Raw genomic sequence first — 22,259 nt, 5'->3', positions numbered from 1 at the left:
TGAGTTTTTATTTACTTTAGTATTTTACACATTTGAAAAAAATAAAGCAATTATAACATGTTGCGGAAGTCATCTAAAAACAGATTTATAATGTTTTTGTATCGAAAATTAAATGAATGAATTGGACCATCGTGAAAAGTGATTGAAGAAATTGGAAATTATCTGTGATGACTGGCAACATTATTTTTCACTGTCAAAAATAAAAAATTGTGAAGTCAAATAAAGTCGCAAAAACGTGTGGAATAGTTTAGTAGTTTCTTATTTAAAAAAAATATGATGAGAATGATGATATACTCAGATATGTAGTGCAAGTTCATTGCATACTTTTAGATATACTCGTATGTACGAAAATATGTTATATTTTGCCGATAACAATTTATATGAAAATATGTAATTTTCAGTTTTGTGTCTGTTTTTCAGGAATTTGCGACGAGCCCGATTATGATCGGTCTTGCCGTCGGATACAATGGTTTTAAATGCGGCTGCTCAAGCCTTAAGGTAACTAACTGTCTTATCTTTACATCGTGAACTTTTTATGAGTCATCGCGATTGCATTTCTTTTCATGTTTTTATTGAAAAGTTGTGTTTTTTCCGATTTAATTTAATCGCGACATATTTCCGACAGCATGAGCAATAAACATATGCTTAACTTATCTTTGAAGCGAAATTTAAATATTATACAATAAAAATCAATGTGTAAGCACAAATTATATTCTGATATTCAAAAAAATCCTAGAGGGGTAATATGCAATAACTACGTAAAAAAAATGCATTGAAAAATCATAACGACGTATTATGGCATTTAATTTGCTGGGAAAAGATTAGAAATTGTATTATTTCCAAGATATGAAATCAGTCCCACTATCTGGGATCAAAGGTGCATTGGTTATATGCACGGAGAAAATGAATGATTTGTATTGCTCGACCTTGAGACTCATGTCCAATAGTCGATAAATGCAGGCTAGAGATTTTTTTACACTTTGTTCTTCAATTCCCAATCTCATATAAGATTTTGTTTAGTACAAAAGTCCTCGCATTTCACAAAACACATATCACTCACTCCTTTCAAGAATGTCATAAATAAAAAAACTTGATTTTTCGGGAGAAAGTTTTTAAAGTTAAAAAATATAATACAATGTATTAAAAATAAATATCAAGCCACTTATTGAACTTTTTACTGTGCAACAGATCTTTTTAGGTAAAACCTAAATGTTTTTTCTCCATTTGAAAAATATATAGTAGGTATATTAAAAAAAATAATTAAACAATACCTTTTCTTCAAAATGCAAAAATAACACTTTCTGCCTTGTAGCGGGTAAATATTGCGTTAAAAATATGCCGCTTTTGTTGGGATATAGTACATTTTCTGGGCATTCTGAAAACATGCACTACTGAAAATTGACGATTTTTGATATATGACGTTGTTGAAAGGAGTTAGCGATATAATAAAACCAATAATCTACTTTTATAGATTTGGCGTTTAATTTGAAAAAGTCCATTTTAATTTATATATTAGTAAGTCGATATTCATACCGTGGTGTGTCCCTATTTTCACATAATTTGTCTTGGACTTAGCTTTGATCTTTCCCTTTTCCCCGTTTCCTCCCTCCCGTCCCTCTTCCAGGTATTTTCACTAAATTACAAATGTGAAATTTTGTAACTGGAATGGTACAAAGACCTGTTTCGTTTTATTCGTTAATGTATATGTATTTATGTAACTGTTCTGTAAAATTTCCAAATAAATAAAATGTTAAAATCAAGCACTGATTTTTAGAGTAAATTGTAATTTATTGTTAAAAAAAAAAAAAAAATATTTTTGCGTGTTTTTAACGATAAAGTACAATTTAGTCGACTCTAAAAATCAGTGTATGATTTAAGCATTCGATATATAAATTAACAATGTACTCTTGTCATAACTTAATTATGCACCTTTTCTAATAACTTTTAAGAAACATCTGATACATTACTACCTATCATTAAAATCCTAACTGTTCATCAAACCTCCTCCCTTAGTTTTTCCCTCTACCTCCTTCCCTAAACTCATTTTTTCCTTTGCCTTCTTATTATAATCAATTAGTAATTTATGTTTTTTTTTAATGTTCAAGTACTATCTACCCTCTGATTGCAAACAACTATATACGGTATCAAACGTTTTGACCAATATTATTAGTCTGTTTTTTAGCAATAAGCCCGCCAACGTACTTATTTGTTTTCTGTACATTGAGTTTAAATAAAATAAATAAATTACATTAAATTATTTAATCAATTTTAATGCAAACATGTGTCTGATAATAGAATATTGAATAATAAATAATATGAGCATTTTTTATCAGCATTATAACCAATGTATTCCTCAGTAATATTTATATGTTTTCACGTTAACTAAAAAAACTAACCAGCCATCACGCCGCTTGCAGGGATAGGTAGACAGAATAGAACGCCATGAACAAAAAATCTTATTCTCTTCCACATTCATGCATCTCACACATACCCGCTGATTATTCATGCTTATGAAATAAAAATAATTATTTTAATTTGAAAATAGTTTTTATCTAGTTTGTTTTGAGAGATATTATTTATATGACATGATTGAAAATTTCCACGTTTGTACTATGTACCATAAAATCAGCTTTCTGTCCCATTTGAGCTTAAAATAGCTTTTATGAAAGATATGTTTGTTAAGTAAATAAAATTTATAAATTTTTTAATGATTATTGGAAGGGTTAAACAATTGAGTCTTAATTATAAGTTAAATTTAATTTGATAAAAAAATTACTATTTTTTGTAATTTCCTCCATTTCAGGCAAGCAGAGGATTTGAAGAAGATTTTACAAGGAAATGAAGCATTAGTACCTTCAACTAACCGGACACTTTCTCTAACTCAGCTTCAAAAGGTTGGAGTCAAATATATTATTGATTCGGCAGTCACTTTGTGAATCCAATTTTAATTTAACATATTGTTTGCGAGAAACGCTTAAAACTGTCTTTTACATACTGTTGGTAGAGAGCGGGAGACGCTTTTAAGCGTTCTATTTGCTTGCTTTTGGTAGAGCGTGAGATGCCAAAAAAACATTATGCAGATCGGAATTTAGTTCGCGGTTATTTGTGATTAGTATACTAATTAGAGTCGGGGTTGATGAAAATACTGGCCGATAACAATGTGTTAAATTTCACTGGGTAAATAACACTATTTCTTCAAATCTATTGCGACACATGTTCCGATGCATTCCGCATCATTTTCAAATACCGTGTGTGTAGTGTACTATTTTCATTTTATGAAATAGTGGTATTTACCAAGTGAAATTTAAATTTTAAAAAAAATCTATCTCTGTTTTATCGAATTTCTCAATCCTTCCATGTCCTAAACCGAGAGCATAATAGAGGAGTGCGTGCCTCCAGCCACCTCTACCATCTGGTCACTCCTGAGTTCACCTCGACGTTCTTCTAACGAACCTCTCCACTTCGACATTTGATGTGACAGGCAAAATGTCCAAAGCACTGGAGATTTATTTAAATGTATTTTTTATTAGTTTTAAGTTTTGTACTGACATTTCTTGGTGGAACTGCATTTTATATAATAAAATAACAACTATGTAATTTTTTCTACATGATTTTTATTTGACCAGCAACCAGGTTTCATTGTAACCGACAACTGATACAACGAAACTCGGTTTCTGGTCAAATAAAATTCATATAGAAAAAATAATTATATTATGGATTTTAATTTTTTTTTATTTCAAAACAAATTACATACTGCAGAACGGGGCTACTTGAACTTAGATATTATTATAAAATATTCTTTAGTTGGATGTTAATTAGCATTCCTTTCTTTAACTTATTGATAATGTTTTTCCAGGCTTACCAGAAGGTCCTCCTAATAGACTTGGACTATGCGTTAGACAAGAAAGTGGAACAGGATTTGTGGAACGTCGGATTCAAGAACCAAATTGAGCTGCTGCAGAACAACGCCAAGGACAAAAAGGTACCCAACCATTTAGTTTTTCTTTATTCATTGAGTTGTCAGTAACTCTAGGATAGGTTTTATCCATCTATTCATAAAATCTGACTGGACCCACTATACCAACGCTACCTGTTTTGAATATATTCCCAATTATTATACATCCGTTTCATCTAATAAATATGATTCAATAATTGTTACTTTTTTTGTTATTTTTTTATAATTTCAAAACATATTACATACATAAGTCATATAAATAATATTCCCAATGAGTTATTAACATTTCTCATTTTGGGACATGGAATAAAGGTTAACAAGACTGAAACAAAGTAGGAAAGTTACAAAAACGATAAAAAAATTAAACAAAACTAAAACATGGCAAAATATAAAACAATAATCAGGTATAATAAATAGGTATATAAAAAAAATAGAAGTTCGAAAAATATTTAAAAGAAATAAATGAGAAAATATGAGGTAAGAAGCATGTTTAAAAGAAACAAATGAGAAAATATAAAAAACATAAGGTAAGAAGCATGTTTAATAGAAACAAATTAGAAAATATAAGGTAAGTATCATGTTTAAAAGCAACAAATGAGAATACAAATGAAATACTAAAGAGAAAATATTAAAAAAAAAAAAAAATAAGGTAAGAAGCGTGTTGTAAAGAAACAAATGAGAATTTTGTTTATAGTTTTGACAATTTTCTTATTGTTGTTGCTGTCAATCTATTTAGAATCCTCGCCGTGCCGAGAGCCAGACGCTCCTGCTGTGGGTGTTACAGGCCGCAACCGGTTTCTACATCTGCCTGCTGCACCAGATTTGCACCACCTTCAAGTTGAACCTTCCATTCAGGTACATAAAAAAATGTTTATACATTCGCACACCTATCCCTCACCATAAAGTATAATATGTGCGTATGTATTCCAATCCAATGTTGCATTCAAATTTCAAAGCAATCGGTAAATAACTTGTTTGTAATACATTGTTTGCGGGAAACGCTTAAAAGAATCTTTTACATATTGTTGGTAGAGCAGGAGACACTTTTGCTTACTTCTGGTAGAGCGCGAGAGATGCAAAAAACATTCTACAGATTGAAATTGGGTTTTCGGTTACTTGTGATTAGTATACGACCGTAATTAGTGTACTAATTGGGGATGAAAAAAACCACCTGACAATAATGTGTTAAGAAGATTAAGGATTATGAACAAACAATTACATATAGATTATAATATATTTTTTAATCCATGAATTCCGTAGTCATGGACAACGGTGGGTGACCAAAAGCTGTACATACTTATCGACTTGGCACTGTATCAGCATTAATCCGAATAGTCGTTCCGATTTATAGGTAGGCTGATGGCACCGAGCTGTGAGAATACCACACATTGTGACAAAGGCGACCTAGTGCTGAGGCAATAAGTGTGTGACAACCTTCATTGGTCATGAATATGTATGAATATTTGGAGTTCAATTACGGATGTAACTTCCACACAACTGAGAAACAATGGTACATTATTTCCGTCAGAAAAAGCTGCAATAAATTGATTGAATTATGTATATTTTTAGGTGTAATATTCCATATCCGTGGGGTGACACACCATTTGTTTCATCTCGGCCGCCGCAGGCAGCTTCGTGTTGGTACATCTGCCAGCACTGCCTCGTCCATCTGGGAGACCTGGCTAGGTACACCCGGCAGCCTAGGAGGGCGGATTCATTCTACAGGTTGGCAACACTGACAATAATAAAACTTTTTTAAATTTTATTATTTAGTTTTAAAGGAATAACTTACAAAGCCTCTATATTTAGAGGCTTGTCTGCAGGTAGGATAGTAAGGATATGAAAGGTAAATGTGAAAAATACATCACGAACACCCAGATCAATTGAAAATAATTTTTTCTTGAATTTATTTTTGCCAGTTTCACAGTCGAGACTACTTAATGCTCGGGTTTTTTTTTTATATAAAGTGTTTAAAATTACATCAGGTTTTTTAAAAATGTATTATGTAAAGTTTATCCACTTTTCAAATAAAATATAACAATTTAAGCATATTTAATTTACAATTACGTCTTCAATATTTTGTACTAATTCATCGTCCAAAAAGCAATTGAAAAATTCATATGTTTGAGTGAATGAACGCATTTAGCGCACAAGCATGACTTGTTCAAATGTATGAAGCGGTTCATATCTATTTTTGTTATCAAAACATAAATTTCATACAAAAAAATGCAGTACATTTAGCATTTATTCTAGTCTATTTTTTTTTAATTGATCGCTTCTGGTATAGGTCTTTACTTGTCTATTTTTTATTGCAGACAAGCTCTGATGGTGTCCCCCGGAAACGGGCAGCCTTACAATCAGCTGGGACTGCTCAGAGCTGCCCGGGGGGATCGCCTGGGGGCCGCCTACTACCATGCGCGGGGGCTGGCTGTCGGGGGTCCCTTCCCGCCTGCTGCCAACAACTTGTCCCGCACGCTGGCCGCTGCCGAAGGGTATACCTGACCGCATCTATTGATTAACACTTTGTGCGCCTACTACACGGATCCGTGTATCATGCGTCTAGCGCATGGTGCCCACTACGCGGATCCGTGATCGCGCAAATCAACATACAAACGCGTCGAGTCTATTGTGTGCACTGCTGGCGAGAATTGGATACACGGATCCGTGTGAGAGGTATAAATGGGCATATACCTCAAAAAATTACACAAAAATTAATTTAATTGGTAATAAAGACATTTATTACTACTAGAAACATGAAGAAAAAAAACTGTCATTTTTTAAAGAATTTTTCTTTTTTTAAGACAGTGAAAGGTGTGTTAAACTTTTTTTTAAAGCGAGAGTTTCATTATTTTTACCTTGTTTACAATGTATGTCTCAAATAGTACCTTTTGGATAAATATGAAAAAAGTATTCAATAGTACATTTTTTGGTGCTAGGATTCAAATAAAATTAAAACATTTTCATGGATTCAAGTATAATATGTACCAATATTTTAAATGTGTACAAATTTTTGTTCATAAATGATGGAGTTTACCTCACTTAGGAGTGACATGTCAACCGCCATATATGAAAAAGCTATTGTGATAAGAATATCTAATATTAACAGGGCTTACTAACTCTCATTGGCTGGTTTAAGTGATAACTACATACACTATGTAATATTCGCCGTTCTAATAATAATTGGATGATTTGTGACATACTAATAAACAAATGCCTGTATTTAAATTTTTTAGATTACTTTTTCCAATACTTAACCCAATAATGTTGATGTAGTTCTTCTTCAAACCCTTATCCGCACCCCAATGGTGCATAGGGCACTGAATAATATAAACACAGTGTTATCTTGATCGTTAAGACATGAAGGAAAGGTGATCAGCCCTCCGCTTCAGGTACCAGTCCAGGGTAATATTTAATAAATATTAGAGTGAAAAAATCACATATATTTATTTGACCCTCCAATTTGACACACCAGTGTGCCGTGGCACACACGCGGCGGAAAACTTTTTTTAATTAATAATTCACAATTTTTAACTAATGTTTTACTAAGTAAATACCACTATTTCTTAAAATCTATGGTGACACTGTTTCGATGCATTCCGCATCATTTTCAAACACCGTACGGTGTTTGAAAATGATGTGGAATGCATTGAAACACGTGTCACAGTAGATTTTAAGAAATAGTGGTATTTACTAAGTAAAACGTTAATTAAAAATGGATAGATTTTACCACAAAGTGACTGCCGAATCAATTAACTCCAAAACTCTTAATTGTTTCAGATCTGTGTGCGTGGACTCCCCGTATGCCCGACTGAGCGAGCACTCGTACACCAGCAGCTACATGGGACTGCACCACCGCCTGCAGTCGGGGGAGGGGCTGGCGGGCGCCAGGCAGCAGCTGTCCGGCCTCGGCTCCACGCTCACGGCCCTCGTGGCCACAGACCAGTTCTCAGCGGACACCCTGATTAAGGTGAGGAAACACCATCCGGAATTTGCTATTTGAAAAAAAGTGTGTGCAACTTTTCTGGGAGTATTTCCGTGAATGAACATCGGTGCGAATTTTCCTCCAAGAAGTGTCGACATTAATGAGCGTCGAAGTCCGTCAGTCAGTTGGTATGATGTGACTTGTATAGCAATGATATCTGTGGATATTTGTATGTCTTCTTCTTCTTCTTTCCATGTTCGCTCCCTAGGTGGAGAATATGGCCAACATAAGCCATATGGCTTCCTCCCAAGTCAGTCCGGCGACTCGAAATTCCGCTAGTATAGTCGGTGAATGGTCATCAGCAGCCTTCCGAGGCGCCGGATCCTTGGGGTTGGAGGAAGAGACGTGAGGGGTTGATGCTCTCAGGTGGCATTCTAAGGACGTTCATGGACATTCATGTCCCAACCATGTCCACCTTCTCCTCTTCAGGACTTCCAGTATGAGGGGCTGTTGAGTTCTTCTCCTCACATCTAGTGACTATTAAAACTCTTGTATCATCAGATGGTGTGTCTGGATCTGTACGCCGTGTACTCCCTGACGGACGGGCACAAGCTGGAGGACTCCACGCTGACCGCCGACGAGAGAGAAGCGCTCTGGCTGGCCATGGAGCTGGTGGCGGGCACCCTGGCCGCGCTGCTGCTGCCCGCGCACACGCGCGCCTCTGAGGAGATGCTCACCTACCCCGCGCTGCCGGCCGGTAAGGGTGCCTACCTCGCTGCGGCTGTCCTAACACATTGTTTGCGGGAAACACTTAACACGGTGTTTTTTGCGCCTGCAGTCCACTGGCGACGGGATTTGATAATTGTGTACATATAGTTTTGACCTTAAGAAAGAGATTGCTACATAATATTCATATAAAAACATTAAAAATTCCTTCTTTCCTGATTATAAAATGAGGCCGGCGCAGAAGGTAAAAATACTCCTCTCGTCGTTAAGCATCAATCGACCGAACGGGTAGAAATCCTTTTCCGTCCTAAGTATGTTAAAAGCATCTGTTACATTCTGTTAGTAGAGAGCGGGAGACGCTGATCAGTGTTCTATTTGCTCACTTCAACCACCCTACCTTCGGGTTATTTTCTGAGTTAATTCTAGAATTTTTTTTTTCTGCAGCATAGTGAATTTTTTTTTGTTGCCATAATAGCTGTTGTTAGGCACAGGATTAGCTGTTTTTAGGCATTATTATTAGCTCAGCTAGCTTAGAAGGGTTAGAAAAAAGAAAAAGAATGAAACAATGTTTTAACATGCCAACCTTCATCTGACCGATCAGTCATAGCAATCTGAGATGTTTCGAAAAGTAAATATTGAATTTTTGTATTGGACAGTGAAAGTGTTGCTGGAATGGTTGAAGATCCATCCACACGTGCTGAAGGACTCTGCCTTCGTGTCCCGTCTCCAGTTGTGGCCCGGCCTGTGCACCCTGCTCAACACCCTGCAGCAGACCATAAAGGATTTCTCCGGACAGGAATGTAAGTTGCTTTTTAATACCATAATATTTACTGGGTGATATTGAATTTTGTCTGTTTGTATACAAACACAAAGACAAAACTGACTACCGCCAGTTATCTGACAAAATTATATGTTTTACAAATGGCTGCTTTTCAGCATTGATATAATTTAATTTTTTTAATAGCTACTAGCCATATAATACATATTTAAAAAAAGTTTATTCTTAATTTTAAGTATAAAAACATTTCGATGAAAGTAATTTTCAAAAACAATTGTTATTCAAAGTTTTTTTTTACAAATGGCCAATATAAGCAAAAAAATGGAATGCTCTTGGGACAATTCTTAGAACAAGTTTAACAGATTTTTAACAGATTTTTAACAAAACTTATAAACTAACAAAACAAAAGTGAAAATAAGCCTTTCAGCTATAATTTTGAAGTCAATGTGCTGTGTATTGAAAGAATTAAATTATATTTTTTTTCATTGAATATTGTTCCGGAACAAAAAATATGACGACCACATGGGTGTTGAGCCAGTAATTTTCTAGAGAATATGATGATTTAGGGTGGGAGGACTCGCCTAATATATTTTTTATGGACTTTTTGTCACAAGGCAATTGTGAATACACACACATGAAAGAGTTTCAAATTCAATTTGTTGCTTCCAGATGAAATGATACCATTGCCAGAGGATGAAGAATTACAGGGGTACCTACCCATCGACGCCGCATTCTCCAAGTTGAAATTTTTAAACCTGGCGTCGTCGCCCAATTTCAACACTGGCAACACTGAAAAAATTTTACCCACGACAGACGAAATGGAGGGAACTTCCATAAGGGACATCTTGGCCAAGAGGAAAAATGGCAGCCTGTCAAACACCGACATTGAGGAGTTGAAGACTGACCCCAATTTTGTGGATTCTCTGCGGGCGTTCCGGCTGATACAGCTGGGAGAGTGGCTGGCTACGGAGCAGAAGGAAAATGGCACTGAGTACATTACCATGAGGTAATTATGTTACTTATATGTGAGGAGATATTTTTTTTAAACTTTGTTATCCTAGACCAATTAATGGATTGATTGTACAATAAACAATATGTGCCTTTAATCTGATGCAGTGTCCTATGCACCAAATGCTAATTGAATACATAATCCAACTATTCAATGTTGATTTTTCTTTTCTAAAGTTCAGTAAAGTCTGTATTGCATTTTTTTAAATCATTTAAAAAGAAAGAAAAAAATTATGAGTGAAATTTTTTTGAGTACTTTTTCATTGCTTGTAACATGACATCAACGAAAGACTTGCATTGCGATTTGATAATTATGTGTACATATAGTTAAGACCTTAACAAAGAGATTGGTACATAATATTCTTATGAAAACTTTGGATAATTCATTTTTTGTGTGTTTGAAATGAGGCCGGTGCAAAAGGTAAAAGTACCCTTCCCGCAGTTAAACATCAATTGACCAAACATGCAGAAATTTCTTTCCGGCCCAAAGTGTGCTAACCTCCCTTTGAAACTCCCCACTGCCCTCATATCTTCTTCATACCATAAATTCGTGAACCAAATGGTTCCATCTGGTCAATATTACCATGCACATCTACTTCTTCCATGCATATCTGCGAAAGCTAAACTGGCAGTACACAATGGAGTCCTGGTTCCGACCCTAATGTACGGAAGTGAAACATGGAGTTGGCAAAAGAAGGATGAAAGTAGACTGAATGCAGTCGAAATGCGATCTCTCAGAAGAATGTGCGACAAAACGATGTATGGTAGATGTTTGAATAGTGAAATAAGGAAGGAATGCAAAGCTGAGACAAGCATTATCGATAAAATTAAGAAAGGTGTGTTGAGATGGTTTGGACATGTAGAACGAATGAGTGAAGAAAGATCGCTAAAACAAATTTATGAGGCGAATGTAATTGGTAAAAGGAGCAGAGGAAGACCGAGAAAAACTTGGCACGATCAGGTATGCCAAACACTTGAAAGCGGTCAGGTTAGGAGTCAAAACCATCGGCGGTTGTGTATGAGGAGATGCATGAACGTGGAAGAGGCGAGGAATGTTTGCAAAGACAGAGTGGTGTGGCGTTATATTCTCTCTGCCTACCTCTGCGGTGAAGCGGTGTGATGGTTAGTTATTTAGTTATATCTACTTCTTCTTCTCTGGCCCTCTGTCCTCCACTGCTGGATATAGGGCCTCTTCCGTATCTTTCCATTTCCTTTGGTTGGTTGCTGTTTGCAGGCAGTTCTACCCCCCACAGGGACTAAGTTGTCGGACCATCTTTTTGGGGTCTTCCGACACCTCTTTCATTCTCCCAAGGTTCCATCTTAAAAATTTTGATGTCCATCTTGTGGGGTCCTGTCTTGCAATATATCCTGCCCATTGCCATTTGATTTTTGTTTGTTTCTTTGCGTTATATAAGGTATAAGACTTGTTTTATTTTATTTTTATAATATATTGAGTTTTTTGTAAACATTTTTTTGGTCCATGATATGTGAAGCAGTAATCATTTTTTCAGCGAGACCGACGGACTCAAGGTGTTCACTCCGATACAGAACAGCCCGGAGAACATCCGAGAGCTGCAGAAGGCCATCGAGGAGCTGTCCCTGCTCCGGGAGAAGCGGCTCATCGACCAGGAGGGCCAGCTCAGCGAGAATGTGTCCATCACTTCGCAGCGAGACGGTGACTAAATGCTTTTTTTTTTTTTGTTAACATTTATTTAAATCACAATTTATACATATTTACACTTTTTTTGCAGAGACCCACTAAGCCACCTTGTGCGTCTTGTCGGTGGAGTTCTTTTTTAATACATTTTTTATTGTTTTCAACGATTTTAACCTAATATAGACACAAAAAAGAGAAAAAAAATTAAGAATATAAACGTTTTACAACTTTCATAAAATTAACTCTTGATCATTTACCCATTCCTTTATTTTGCCTTTGTTGCATATTTTATTTTGACCTCTAACATCCGTCGGCAACAAATTAAAAATGTTCGGAACGATATATTGCAGTGTTGGACTCCCATATTTATTGTTAATTCTTGGGACTATCAAACCTTCGTTGTGTGTAAATCCTGTATCATGGTTGTGTACTAAAGGATTTCGATATTTTTGTCTCGTTTGTTGTTCAACGATGATACTCATCCACAATATTCCACGTACCGGCAGTAATTGTAAGTGTTTATATATCAAGATTGGATTGTCCCTTTGATTATATATATGACTGGGCACAATTTTTTTGATTATGGAATAATTGTCCGTCTCCGTAGTGTAATGGTCAGCACGCTCGGCTACCGTTCTGGAGGTCCCGGGTTCGATTCCCAGGGGGGGTCAAATAAATATAAGTGATTTTTTCACTGTAATATTTATTCAATATTACCCTGGACTGGTACCTGAAGCGGAGGGCTGATCACCTTTCCTTCATGTGTAAATGATCGAGATAACACTGCGTTTATATGAAGCAGTGCCCTATGCACCATTGGGGTGCGGTAAGGGTTTATTATGGAATATTGCAGATTTTGAACCATTTTAAAATTAATATGATACTTTGTGTTTAAAAATTTCATCCAAATGCCAAAGCGGCCAAGTCGCTTGTGATTATCTTCTAGTTTTACCCACCCTACCTCGTTGAACGTTCGTAACATTTTTGTTGAGCACCTGCCGGTTAACACAAATCAATTAACCCTTACTGGTCCAATGTCGAATCTCTTTTGACATCGATTTTTTCCTCTTAGGTCCCATGTCGGATATTATTCCACATTTTTTTCATCATTAGTATTATTTATTTAAATTCCAAGCTTACATTTTTGTCACTCGTATCTATTACAACAGTATGTGGAGCAGAGGACAAAATATTTTTTTCCGATTGTAATGTTTTCATTTTGGGGGACCTGAAAGGGTTAATGATAACACCATATAGACTTTCTTTCGGTTTTACCACTGTTTTTGCAATCATTATTTGTTTTGTATTCATATAAAAAAAAAAACCCTGCTTTTTGGTACATATATTGAGAACAAAATTAAAGATTGAGGCGGTTAAATCATTGGCTATGTGTATTAAAAAACAGGTAATTATGGATAACCCCTTAACACATTTCGGAGGGGTGTTTTTACTGGGGACCGCTGACGATGGGATTTGATAATTAGTACCGTAGAACGGGTGTGTCGCACAAACAGTGTCTGTCCAACACACCGCTAGACTGTGTATAGGTGTGGCTGTGACTTCTCCGCTCCGTCGCTCTCATAACAAGCGCGGTCCGTCGACGGAGATCCTCTCCCCCCACCCTAACCTGTGCCAGGCCGGCTGCCCGCGATGTAAATAAGGTACTACGTATAAGACGCCGCGCGCGCGTCTTGCGAGAGGTTCTCGGTGCGCTCGGCCGATTTCCCCGCCCGTGACGTAAATAAGGTCATGCGTACTACGTATAAGACGCCGCGCGCGCCGCTCCTAGCGCAGTCGGGGTTTGATGCCCGAAGCGAGAGGTTCTCAGTGCGCACGGCCGATTCCCCCATGACATGTTTATATATATATTTTTACGTATTCAATATTACATTAAGGCGGCCCCCGAAAGCGAAACATTTCTTTATTGGAGGGGCAGCACTACCTTGACAAATACAAATCATTATTCAAAGGCCCTTTTCAGAGCAACATTCATTTATACATATACAATTTATAAATACGGTCCATTTTAGGGCCGTGTGCTCAGCTGGTCCATTACAACGGGGCTACTTGAACTTTGATGTGTTACTTGAGCCCAGTACAAAAAATATTTAGATCTGTATTCGGTCTACAATAAATGAACGTATCGACATGATTCATTGTTTCCCTGACAGGTGACACTTATTGTCACGATACGTTCATTATTGCTGACCAAATACAGATTTAAATCTCTTTTTTGTACTGGGATCGAGTAACACATCAATATTCAAGTAGCCCCGTTCTACGGTACATAAAGTTAAGACCTTAAAAAGAAATTGCTACATAATATTAATATAAAAACATTAAATATGTAATTCCTTATCTGACTTTGAAGTGAGGCCGGCGCAGAAGGTAAAAATACCCTTATCATCCTTAAGCATCAATCGACCAAACTGGTAGAAGTACCCTTCCCATCCCATAAGTGTGTTAACTGATAAAAAATACTTTCATTAATTGATTCTATAGTCACTTTGTAGTAAAATCTATCCATTTTTAATTCTGTCTGAAGTGTGTTAATACATGCGTATATTTCTATCATTAATATTTGCAAGATGAATTGTAAAACTTAGAACTGTGTCTAGGTGATGACAATTTGAGTGACGGCGAGGGAAAGCCGGGGCGCGAGGGGGGAGAAGGAGAGGAAGAGGGCAGCCAGCAGGAGCCTGATCATCCTCCGCCGATAGTCATCTCCGAAGCCGACTTCAGAGAGAAAGGTATTATCAAATTATGCTCATGAAAACATTGTTATTATATTTTTTTAAAATTAAATACCTTAATGAATTTTATTTCGTTAAACACGACTAGTTTAGAAAACTAACAGATGTTTTAATCTACAGGTGAAAAGTTATACTGAAAATGAACACATCTGGTAGTTTTCGAAACTAGTCGAGTTTAATGAAATAAAACTCACTACGTGGTTTATTAAAAGTGTTATATATACGTTTTTTAATCAACACTTCATACCACGAAGTTAATGCCTAATCAATAAATAATAGAACATTGTTACACCTTTTTGTCCTACGTTGGTAGTCTATTCAGACTTCATTTTATTTATTGATTTTACATTAACTTTGTGATATGACGATGATTTAATATAAAAATAAAACTAATATAAAACTAGTAGTTTGTAACTGGTAATTTTTAATTGCACACTCCTTTTTTTCTCTTCTTTTGAGATGGGAGTTGCATTTATTATTTACCTTGCTTATTATGTGCAAGGTTTACACATCGATTAGTGGATTTTTGTTTCGTCTAGTCAAGAACATGTTTTATTTTAATCTGTGTCGGGAACAGAAAGGATAAACTCGTGTGGGCCAGTCGGGAACTTCTCAGCAGTTTATTGCTGCTTATTGCTGGGAGGAAACCACGTTGCACTCCTCAGGAGAAGGCGGACTGTTAACTGTCATTAACAGGCCTTCCATTCCACTAGAAGAGGGTTCGGCATTTAGTGTCCTAGCTTGGTTTATGGTACCAATGTCCTTGAAGGCATTCTCGTTTTTTTTTGCACGCATGATCGGTGCGCGTGATCTCGATCACGCTAAACTGTCGTAGTCGCTTCTTTTAAAAAAAAACGGACTGCCAGACAGTAAAATTCCATGCAGTGCACAAGCGCCCTAACTGTGGATCAATGACACAGTGGCCAGATTAGGTTAGTTCATCCATATGAATCACAAAATGTCCCTCACTATTTTTATTATATGCTCCTCAATGTGTTGTTGGTTCTCCAGTGGCGGAGAAGCGCGCCGGCATCCTGAAGCCGCAGGGGTCGCTGGAGCGCGCGCGCGGGGAGAAGGCGGCGCTCAGCCGGGCGGCGCGCGTCGAGTCCCCCCCTCCCACCTCCTGCGGCTCCGACTTGCTCGGGACTGTGACCCCCGACTGCACGGATAACCAGGTACGTTATATTGTACAAGCCTCCTACTGCGCAGCACCCCATACAGTTATTTTGTAAAGGAGTTATTATGATCTATGTCGAACAATAGTTTGAAACAGTTTGAACATGAATGCTTGTATAACTTGCAAAATTACTTCTGTTATATCTTATACATCCGCCTCCATGGTGTAATGGTTAGCGTGTTTAGCTACCGTGCTGGAGGTCCCGGGTTCGATTTGGGGGTGAAAATAAATGTATTAATTTTAAATCAAACACAGATTTTTTGAGTCTACTAAGTTGTATTTTACTAACAAAAAACACATAAAAAATTATATTGTGACAATTGTTTCGCCTTGTTAGGGCATTATCAAACGAATGTGAAGATCAAATGGACTACGGTCCTTATGTAGCTATACAATTCTAAGTGACAGTTTTAACACGTGCAGCAATAATTTATGGGAGACAACTGTAGCTAATGGGGGATGTAGGTATGTACCCTTATATTTGTTTTCTGGGAAAGGAAGAATTTATTGACATGGCCATATTTTAGAGATTTTAATACAATTGTTGGTAATATTATTTTTAAGAATTTTTATATGTAGATGTAATTATTAGTTTATCAATAACGCATCATGCAAGCGTTTACATAGAGAGTAATGATTTTAAAATTAGGATTGTTTACATATTTATTAATTTTTAATTGCTCTAATATATTCATTTTTCTACCTTTGCTTTCAATATGTAATGGAATTGGTTTATTTAAGACATGAATTTTATGGTTATTTTCATTTAAATGGTTGGCAAATTGAGAGTCTAGTTTTTTATTTTTGTAAGATCTTACGTGCTCTGAATATCTAGTTAAGAAAGAGCGTCCAGTTTGTCCCAAGTGAAGTGAAAGTCCCAAGTGAGCGTCAAGTGAAAATAAATATTAGTAATTTTACACTCTTTTATTTTTTATTTAATATTACCCTGGACGGTCCCTGAAGCGCAGGAGTGATCACCTTGCCTTTGTGTAAAGGTAACACTGCGTCAATACGATGCAGTGCCCTATGCTCCATTCGGTGCGTATAAGGGTTAAAAGAAGAAGAATATATGTATTAATTTTTCAAACAAACAGATTTTTTGAGTCTCCTAAGTTGTATTTTATTGAAAAAAACACAAAAATTAATATTGTGACAATTGTTTTGTCTAGTTATGGCATTTTCAAACGAATGTTGGAAAATGACTAGGTGAAACAATTGTCACAATATGAATTTTTATGTGTTTTTTTTCAATAAAATACAACTTAGACTCAAAAAATCTGTGTTTGATTGAAAAATTAAAACACAAAATAAAATGGAGTTCTTCAAATTAAACGCCAAATCAATAAAAAAAGAAGAAGAATATCTTCAAATTATTATTTGAAATGAAGTAAACTCTTTTTTTCCACATAAAATCTTCATTAAAACGTATTGGTCAAAGGGTAAAAGTTTTGTTGTTTCCTATCCAGGACACGGCCAGCAGTTGCTCCACCGTGTCGCAGGACGGCAACATCTGCACGGACGTGGGCTCGCTGCTGGAGCCGCCCTCTGCCAAGGAGAAGGAGGCGGCCGACACGGCCAGGGGCAAGAGGGGCCGCACCAACGTGGCCATGCAGGCCATCATGAGGAAGCAGGAGGAGTCCAGCAAGCAGGTGATAATACTACAACAGAGAACTAATAGTCTGGTTAATAATAGTCTGGTTAACAATAGTCTGGTTAGCAGGCTAGTATCTGGTAACAGGTAGCGTATCCTAGTATCTTGACATGGTGATATCGGTTATAGCGATATCGCCAAGTAGCGGTCTAAACACACCACTAAAAAAAACCCTACCATTAAGTTGTTAAGGACGGGAAGGGTATTTTTACCTTCTGCGCCGGCCTCATTTCAAAGGCAGAATAGAAGGAATTATCCAATGTTTTAATATAAATATTATATACCGACCTCTTTGTTAAGGTCTTAACAATATGTACATAATTATTGGACCCCGTCGCAAGTAAAAATCTAGATAATGACCTCTTTGTGGAGCTTAATTTATATTATGATTAAATATAACTTTATTTCTAAAATCACTAAAATATTTTTAACACTGATTAATCAGTCTTGAAGAAGAAGCGGTAAGATTCGTAACCGGTATACATTATAATTAAGTTATAAAAAAATATTTATAGTGATTTTAAAACAAAGTTATATATAATTATAAAATGGTAAATCACAAAGTTAGTGCTTCAAATATACATTTTATACTCAATTTATATATACAAAGATTTAAGCACACTAATATTATTAACTTATTTCTAGGTCAAGTTCTTGACTCCCGTCACCACTCCTGACTCCATCGGGGAGCCGAGCCAGCTCTCCCCGCTCAGCTCCAAGGAGAACGCCTACAAGAAGAAGATACTCCAGCCCAAGGTCATCAAATCCCTGGCCAGCCTGCCCACTGACCGCAAGACGGGCGGGATCCTGTGCCTCAAGGACAAGTCCGCCGGCTACCCGCACCTCGTTAACGTCGAGCCCCCGGCGTCGGAGGCGCAAGAACAGGCCGCCGGCGCGGACGACGCCAAGTCCTCCGCCAAACCGCACGAAGCCAAGCACCTCAACATGGCCAACCAGCACGCCGAGTTTGGCAAATATCCAGCCGGTACCTCCAAGAATTCTCCGGCTAAAAATCTGGATATGAATGTAGTCAAATCGGAAGCCGGCGGAAGTAATAATAGCGGTGCGGTGTTCGGTTCAAAATCGGAAGATAAATCGGCACCTAGATTCCATACGCCCCAGAATAAACCAAATTTCTCTCTGTTTTCATCGCCCGATACGCAAAACACCAGCATAACTCTCCCCGTTGTGAATCCTAAAGAGATAGACATACGATCGGTCGCCCTGCAGAGACAGAAGAGCATGCAAAACTCGAACGAAGCGTTGATCGATCAATACAACAAGGAGAGCATGCCGCAGTACAATTATTGGTACGGATCTCCTTCCAACCCCAACCAGCACAGCCCTGGACAGAGAGACGCTTCGGGTAGACACGTCAGCTTGCCTCCGAGGCTGGCCAACCTCAAAAAGCCGAAGAACGTCGCCGAGTTTCCAAACAGAATGCCGGAGCAGTATCGCTACGATGGGGCAAACGCCCCGCAGCAAAACAGCCCGAAACAGGGGCCCAATTGGAACACAAACTCCCAGCAGCCCCAAACGACTTGGTGGAAGCCGAGCAGTCACGAACCCAACTACGACACCACGTACCAACAGCAGAACTTATCGCCGCGGAACTACCAGCAAAATTACTACAACCCGCCGCAGCAGATGGGCCCCGCTGACTATCAAGACCAGAGCGGCTATAACCAAAGGAACGCAAACAATGTTCCTCCGCCGAATTACGCTACGGAAAGACCATATAACAGTTTCAGCAATCAACCGATGACATATTCCCAATACAACCCGTACAATCCGGGAATGTATCCCCAGTTCTCCAGCAAGTTTGGGTTCTCCCAGCAGCCGGTGCCGAAGCCCTCCATCGGCCACGAGTACAGCCTGAACCCGTACCCCAGCGCAAGCCAGTTCGGGCTCGCGCAGAACGCGAGCCATGCGAGTCAGGGGCCGCCGATGGGCGCAGGCGCGGGCATGCGAGCCAGCCCCGGGATGGGCGCGGGCGCGGGCATGATGGGGCAGTATCCCGAGCAGCGCGTGGCCGACACGCCCAGGAGGACCAGTGCGGAGGGAGGCAAATACGAGGGCATGGGTCCCAAGGGGAGACCGGACCTCAAGGGAATGGACCCTTACAAAGTTAGTGGTGTTTATTTAAAAAAATATATATTCTTCAAATGTATTTATGGATTTGGCGCTTAATTTGTAGAACTCCATTTTAATTTATATGTTAAATATTAAAATCAAACACTGATTCTACTAAATTGTATTTTATTATTAAAAAATCATAAAAATAAAATTTGTGACAATCGTTTCGCCTTGTTATGGCATTTTCAAGTTACTGTCCATTAAAAACTACTGTCCACGACAAGTACAATATAGTAGACTATAAATCAGTGTTTGATTTTAAAATTTTATATATAATTTTTTTGGTTACTTTAATTTTAAATTAATGAGCTTTTATTATAAATATGAGCAGTAAAAGTTTGACTTCCATATATTGAGTAAATAGTGACTTTTTTTTCAAAAAGGTTTTTCAACTTGATATGAAACATGTATCACTCTTCCCTTTGTTATGAAGGACAATGGAAGTCTGTTCTTTTATAAAAAAAAATGAATGGTGCATGTTTCATAAAAGTTGAGACCCTTAAAATTGACACTTCATCCGTGGGGTGAATAATCCAGTATCCTCTATAATAATACATATTAATATAGTGAAGACTTACGTATTTCGTGTGAAATTAATGTGGGTTCATGTTATTTCAGCAGTACGGCGAGTCTCCCAGCAACACGTACTCCCTGTTCAGTGGCGGCCAGGAGGTGTGGCCGCACAACATGGTGCCTGTGACGCCGCAACAGGTAAAACATCCACCTCACTTCTTGGTCCCAATGTCTTTGCACTGTTCCGTGTCTGTCTGCTGTGCTGGTCGGGGTTGTGGGCGTCTGTGCGCCGGCCAGCGTCGGGTCGGAGTCGGATCTAGCTGACTAATTGAACTAAATACTAATCCCTTTCACTGCCTACACCGGGGTACTTCTAGAAAATTTGGTGACGGATTTACAAACTTGTATTTATTTAGATTGGCAGTCACAGGTATATTGAAAGCTTTTAAATGTAAATTCACATTTTCAATAAATTTCTTAACTTGGTTTAAAAATAAAATTGCTAAGCAAGAGCAGATCTGTCAGGAAGCCTAGATGCTTCTGTATCAGATCTGGGCATGCGGTGGGACAGCTTTCAATATTCTCCCTTCCACGCTAGAAACCTCCAGACAACAAAGACACTTCTCTCTTGCTAACTTGTTATAGAAAAAGTTTTAAACTAATTTAAACCACATTTTTAGGTGTGTCCAGATGCTTGTTCATAACTCTGGATTTATCCACTTTTTTTTACATTTATCACCTCAATATATTGGGTTTATCCCATAAATAATGTGATATTTTTTTAGAACTTTTATTTTTCAAAATGAAGGTAAACAAAGGTTTTTTTAATCTAAAATGTATTTTTATTCACTTCCTACAATGCTCTTCCATATATGTATCTGGTAGACCTTTAATGGCTTGTTTCCAAAATTCACTTGTCTTTGAAAAAAAATCCTTTTTTTTTTAGATGGGAATTGCATTTATTATTTACCTTGCTTATTATGTACAAGGTTTATAGATCATTTAGTGGATTTTTTTCTTCTAGCTAATTCAATATGTTTCTATTTTAATCTGTGTTGGGAACAGGAGGGATAATCTAGTGTGGAACTTCTCAGCATTTGCTCATTGCTGGGAGGAAACCACGCAAAATGACACGACAGTCAACAGTCCGACTTCTCCTGAGGAGAAGTCGGACTGTTGACTGTCGTCAGCAGACCTTCTGTTCCACTAGAAGAGGGTTTGGCATTTTGTGTCCTAGCTTGGTTTATATCACCAATGTCCTTCACTATTTTTACCATGTATGATACTACCTCTATATAAAAAAATACTGCTCCAGTATTAATTTTACCTCGTGTGTGGAATTCGTAATTTTTCGCCGACCGCTAAGGAGGTGGACTTTTTGTATTTGGTGGATAATTAGTATACAATCGCTTTAATTCACAGTCCCTTTGGTCGGGGCCCGGCCCGTCTCCTCTGGAACGTCTCTTGGAGCAGCAGAAGCTGGTGAACATCAAGCCGCACGAATGACGGTACCCGCGCCCGCATTCCAGGGGTTATCCGCAATCATAGCGCGGCCGAATGTCGCCAAGCAGCCAATCTTTATCTGAACACAAATGAAGAATAATCACACTTTGAAGATTTCATGGACGAGACCGACTTACAAGCCAAAGCGTGTACGGCAACATTTATTGGATCTTCCTTGCAAAGAAAAAAACTTGCAATGCGCTAGCAGCTATACTTATTGTACCTTCCTTGCAAAGAAAAAAACTGGCAATGCGCTAGCAGCAACACTCATTGTACCTACCTTGCAAAGAAAAAAACTGGCAATGCGCTAGCAGCAACACTCATTGTACCTACCTTGCAAAGAAAAAAACTGGCAATGCGCTAGCAGCAACACTCATTGTACCTACCTTGCAAAGAAAAAAACTTGCAATGCACTAGCAGTAACACTCATTGTACCTTCCTTGCAAAGAAAAAAACTGGCAACGCGCTAGCTGCAATACG

General features: G+C 37.7%; 1 protein-coding gene across 1 annotated transcript; it reads left to right on the top strand.

Annotated features, from left to right (window-relative positions):
• The first annotated feature begins 182 nt into the window (after positions 1 to 182).
• LOC148312275 (uncharacterized) lies at positions 183 to 22,092 on the top strand. Its single transcript, XM_088277559.1, has 18 exons — positions 183 to 338; positions 421 to 498; positions 2,804 to 2,894; positions 3,857 to 3,982; positions 4,692 to 4,810; positions 5,525 to 5,680; positions 6,271 to 6,447; positions 7,733 to 7,922; positions 8,439 to 8,634; positions 9,260 to 9,403; positions 10,051 to 10,387; positions 11,901 to 12,064; positions 14,665 to 14,796; positions 15,811 to 15,974; positions 17,443 to 17,625; positions 18,273 to 19,754; positions 20,382 to 20,474; positions 21,699 to 22,092. The coding sequence occupies exons 2-18, from the start codon at positions 467 to 469 to the stop codon at positions 21,780 to 21,782; spliced, it is 3,870 nt and encodes a 1,289-aa protein (XP_088133685.1). The 5' UTR covers positions 183 to 338; positions 421 to 466; the 3' UTR covers positions 21,783 to 22,092.
• The last annotated feature ends 167 nt before the right edge of the window (positions 22,093 to 22,259 follow it).

This window comes from Brachycentrus maculatus, unplaced genomic scaffold (genome assembly GCF_059751285.1).
Source record: "Brachycentrus maculatus isolate JH-2025_06_01 unplaced genomic scaffold, ASM5975128v1 h1tg000046l, whole genome shotgun sequence".
NCBI classification, from domain to species: domain Eukaryota; kingdom Metazoa; phylum Arthropoda; class Insecta; order Trichoptera; family Brachycentridae; genus Brachycentrus; species Brachycentrus maculatus.
This window is presented reverse-complemented; position numbering and strand designations above follow the sequence as displayed.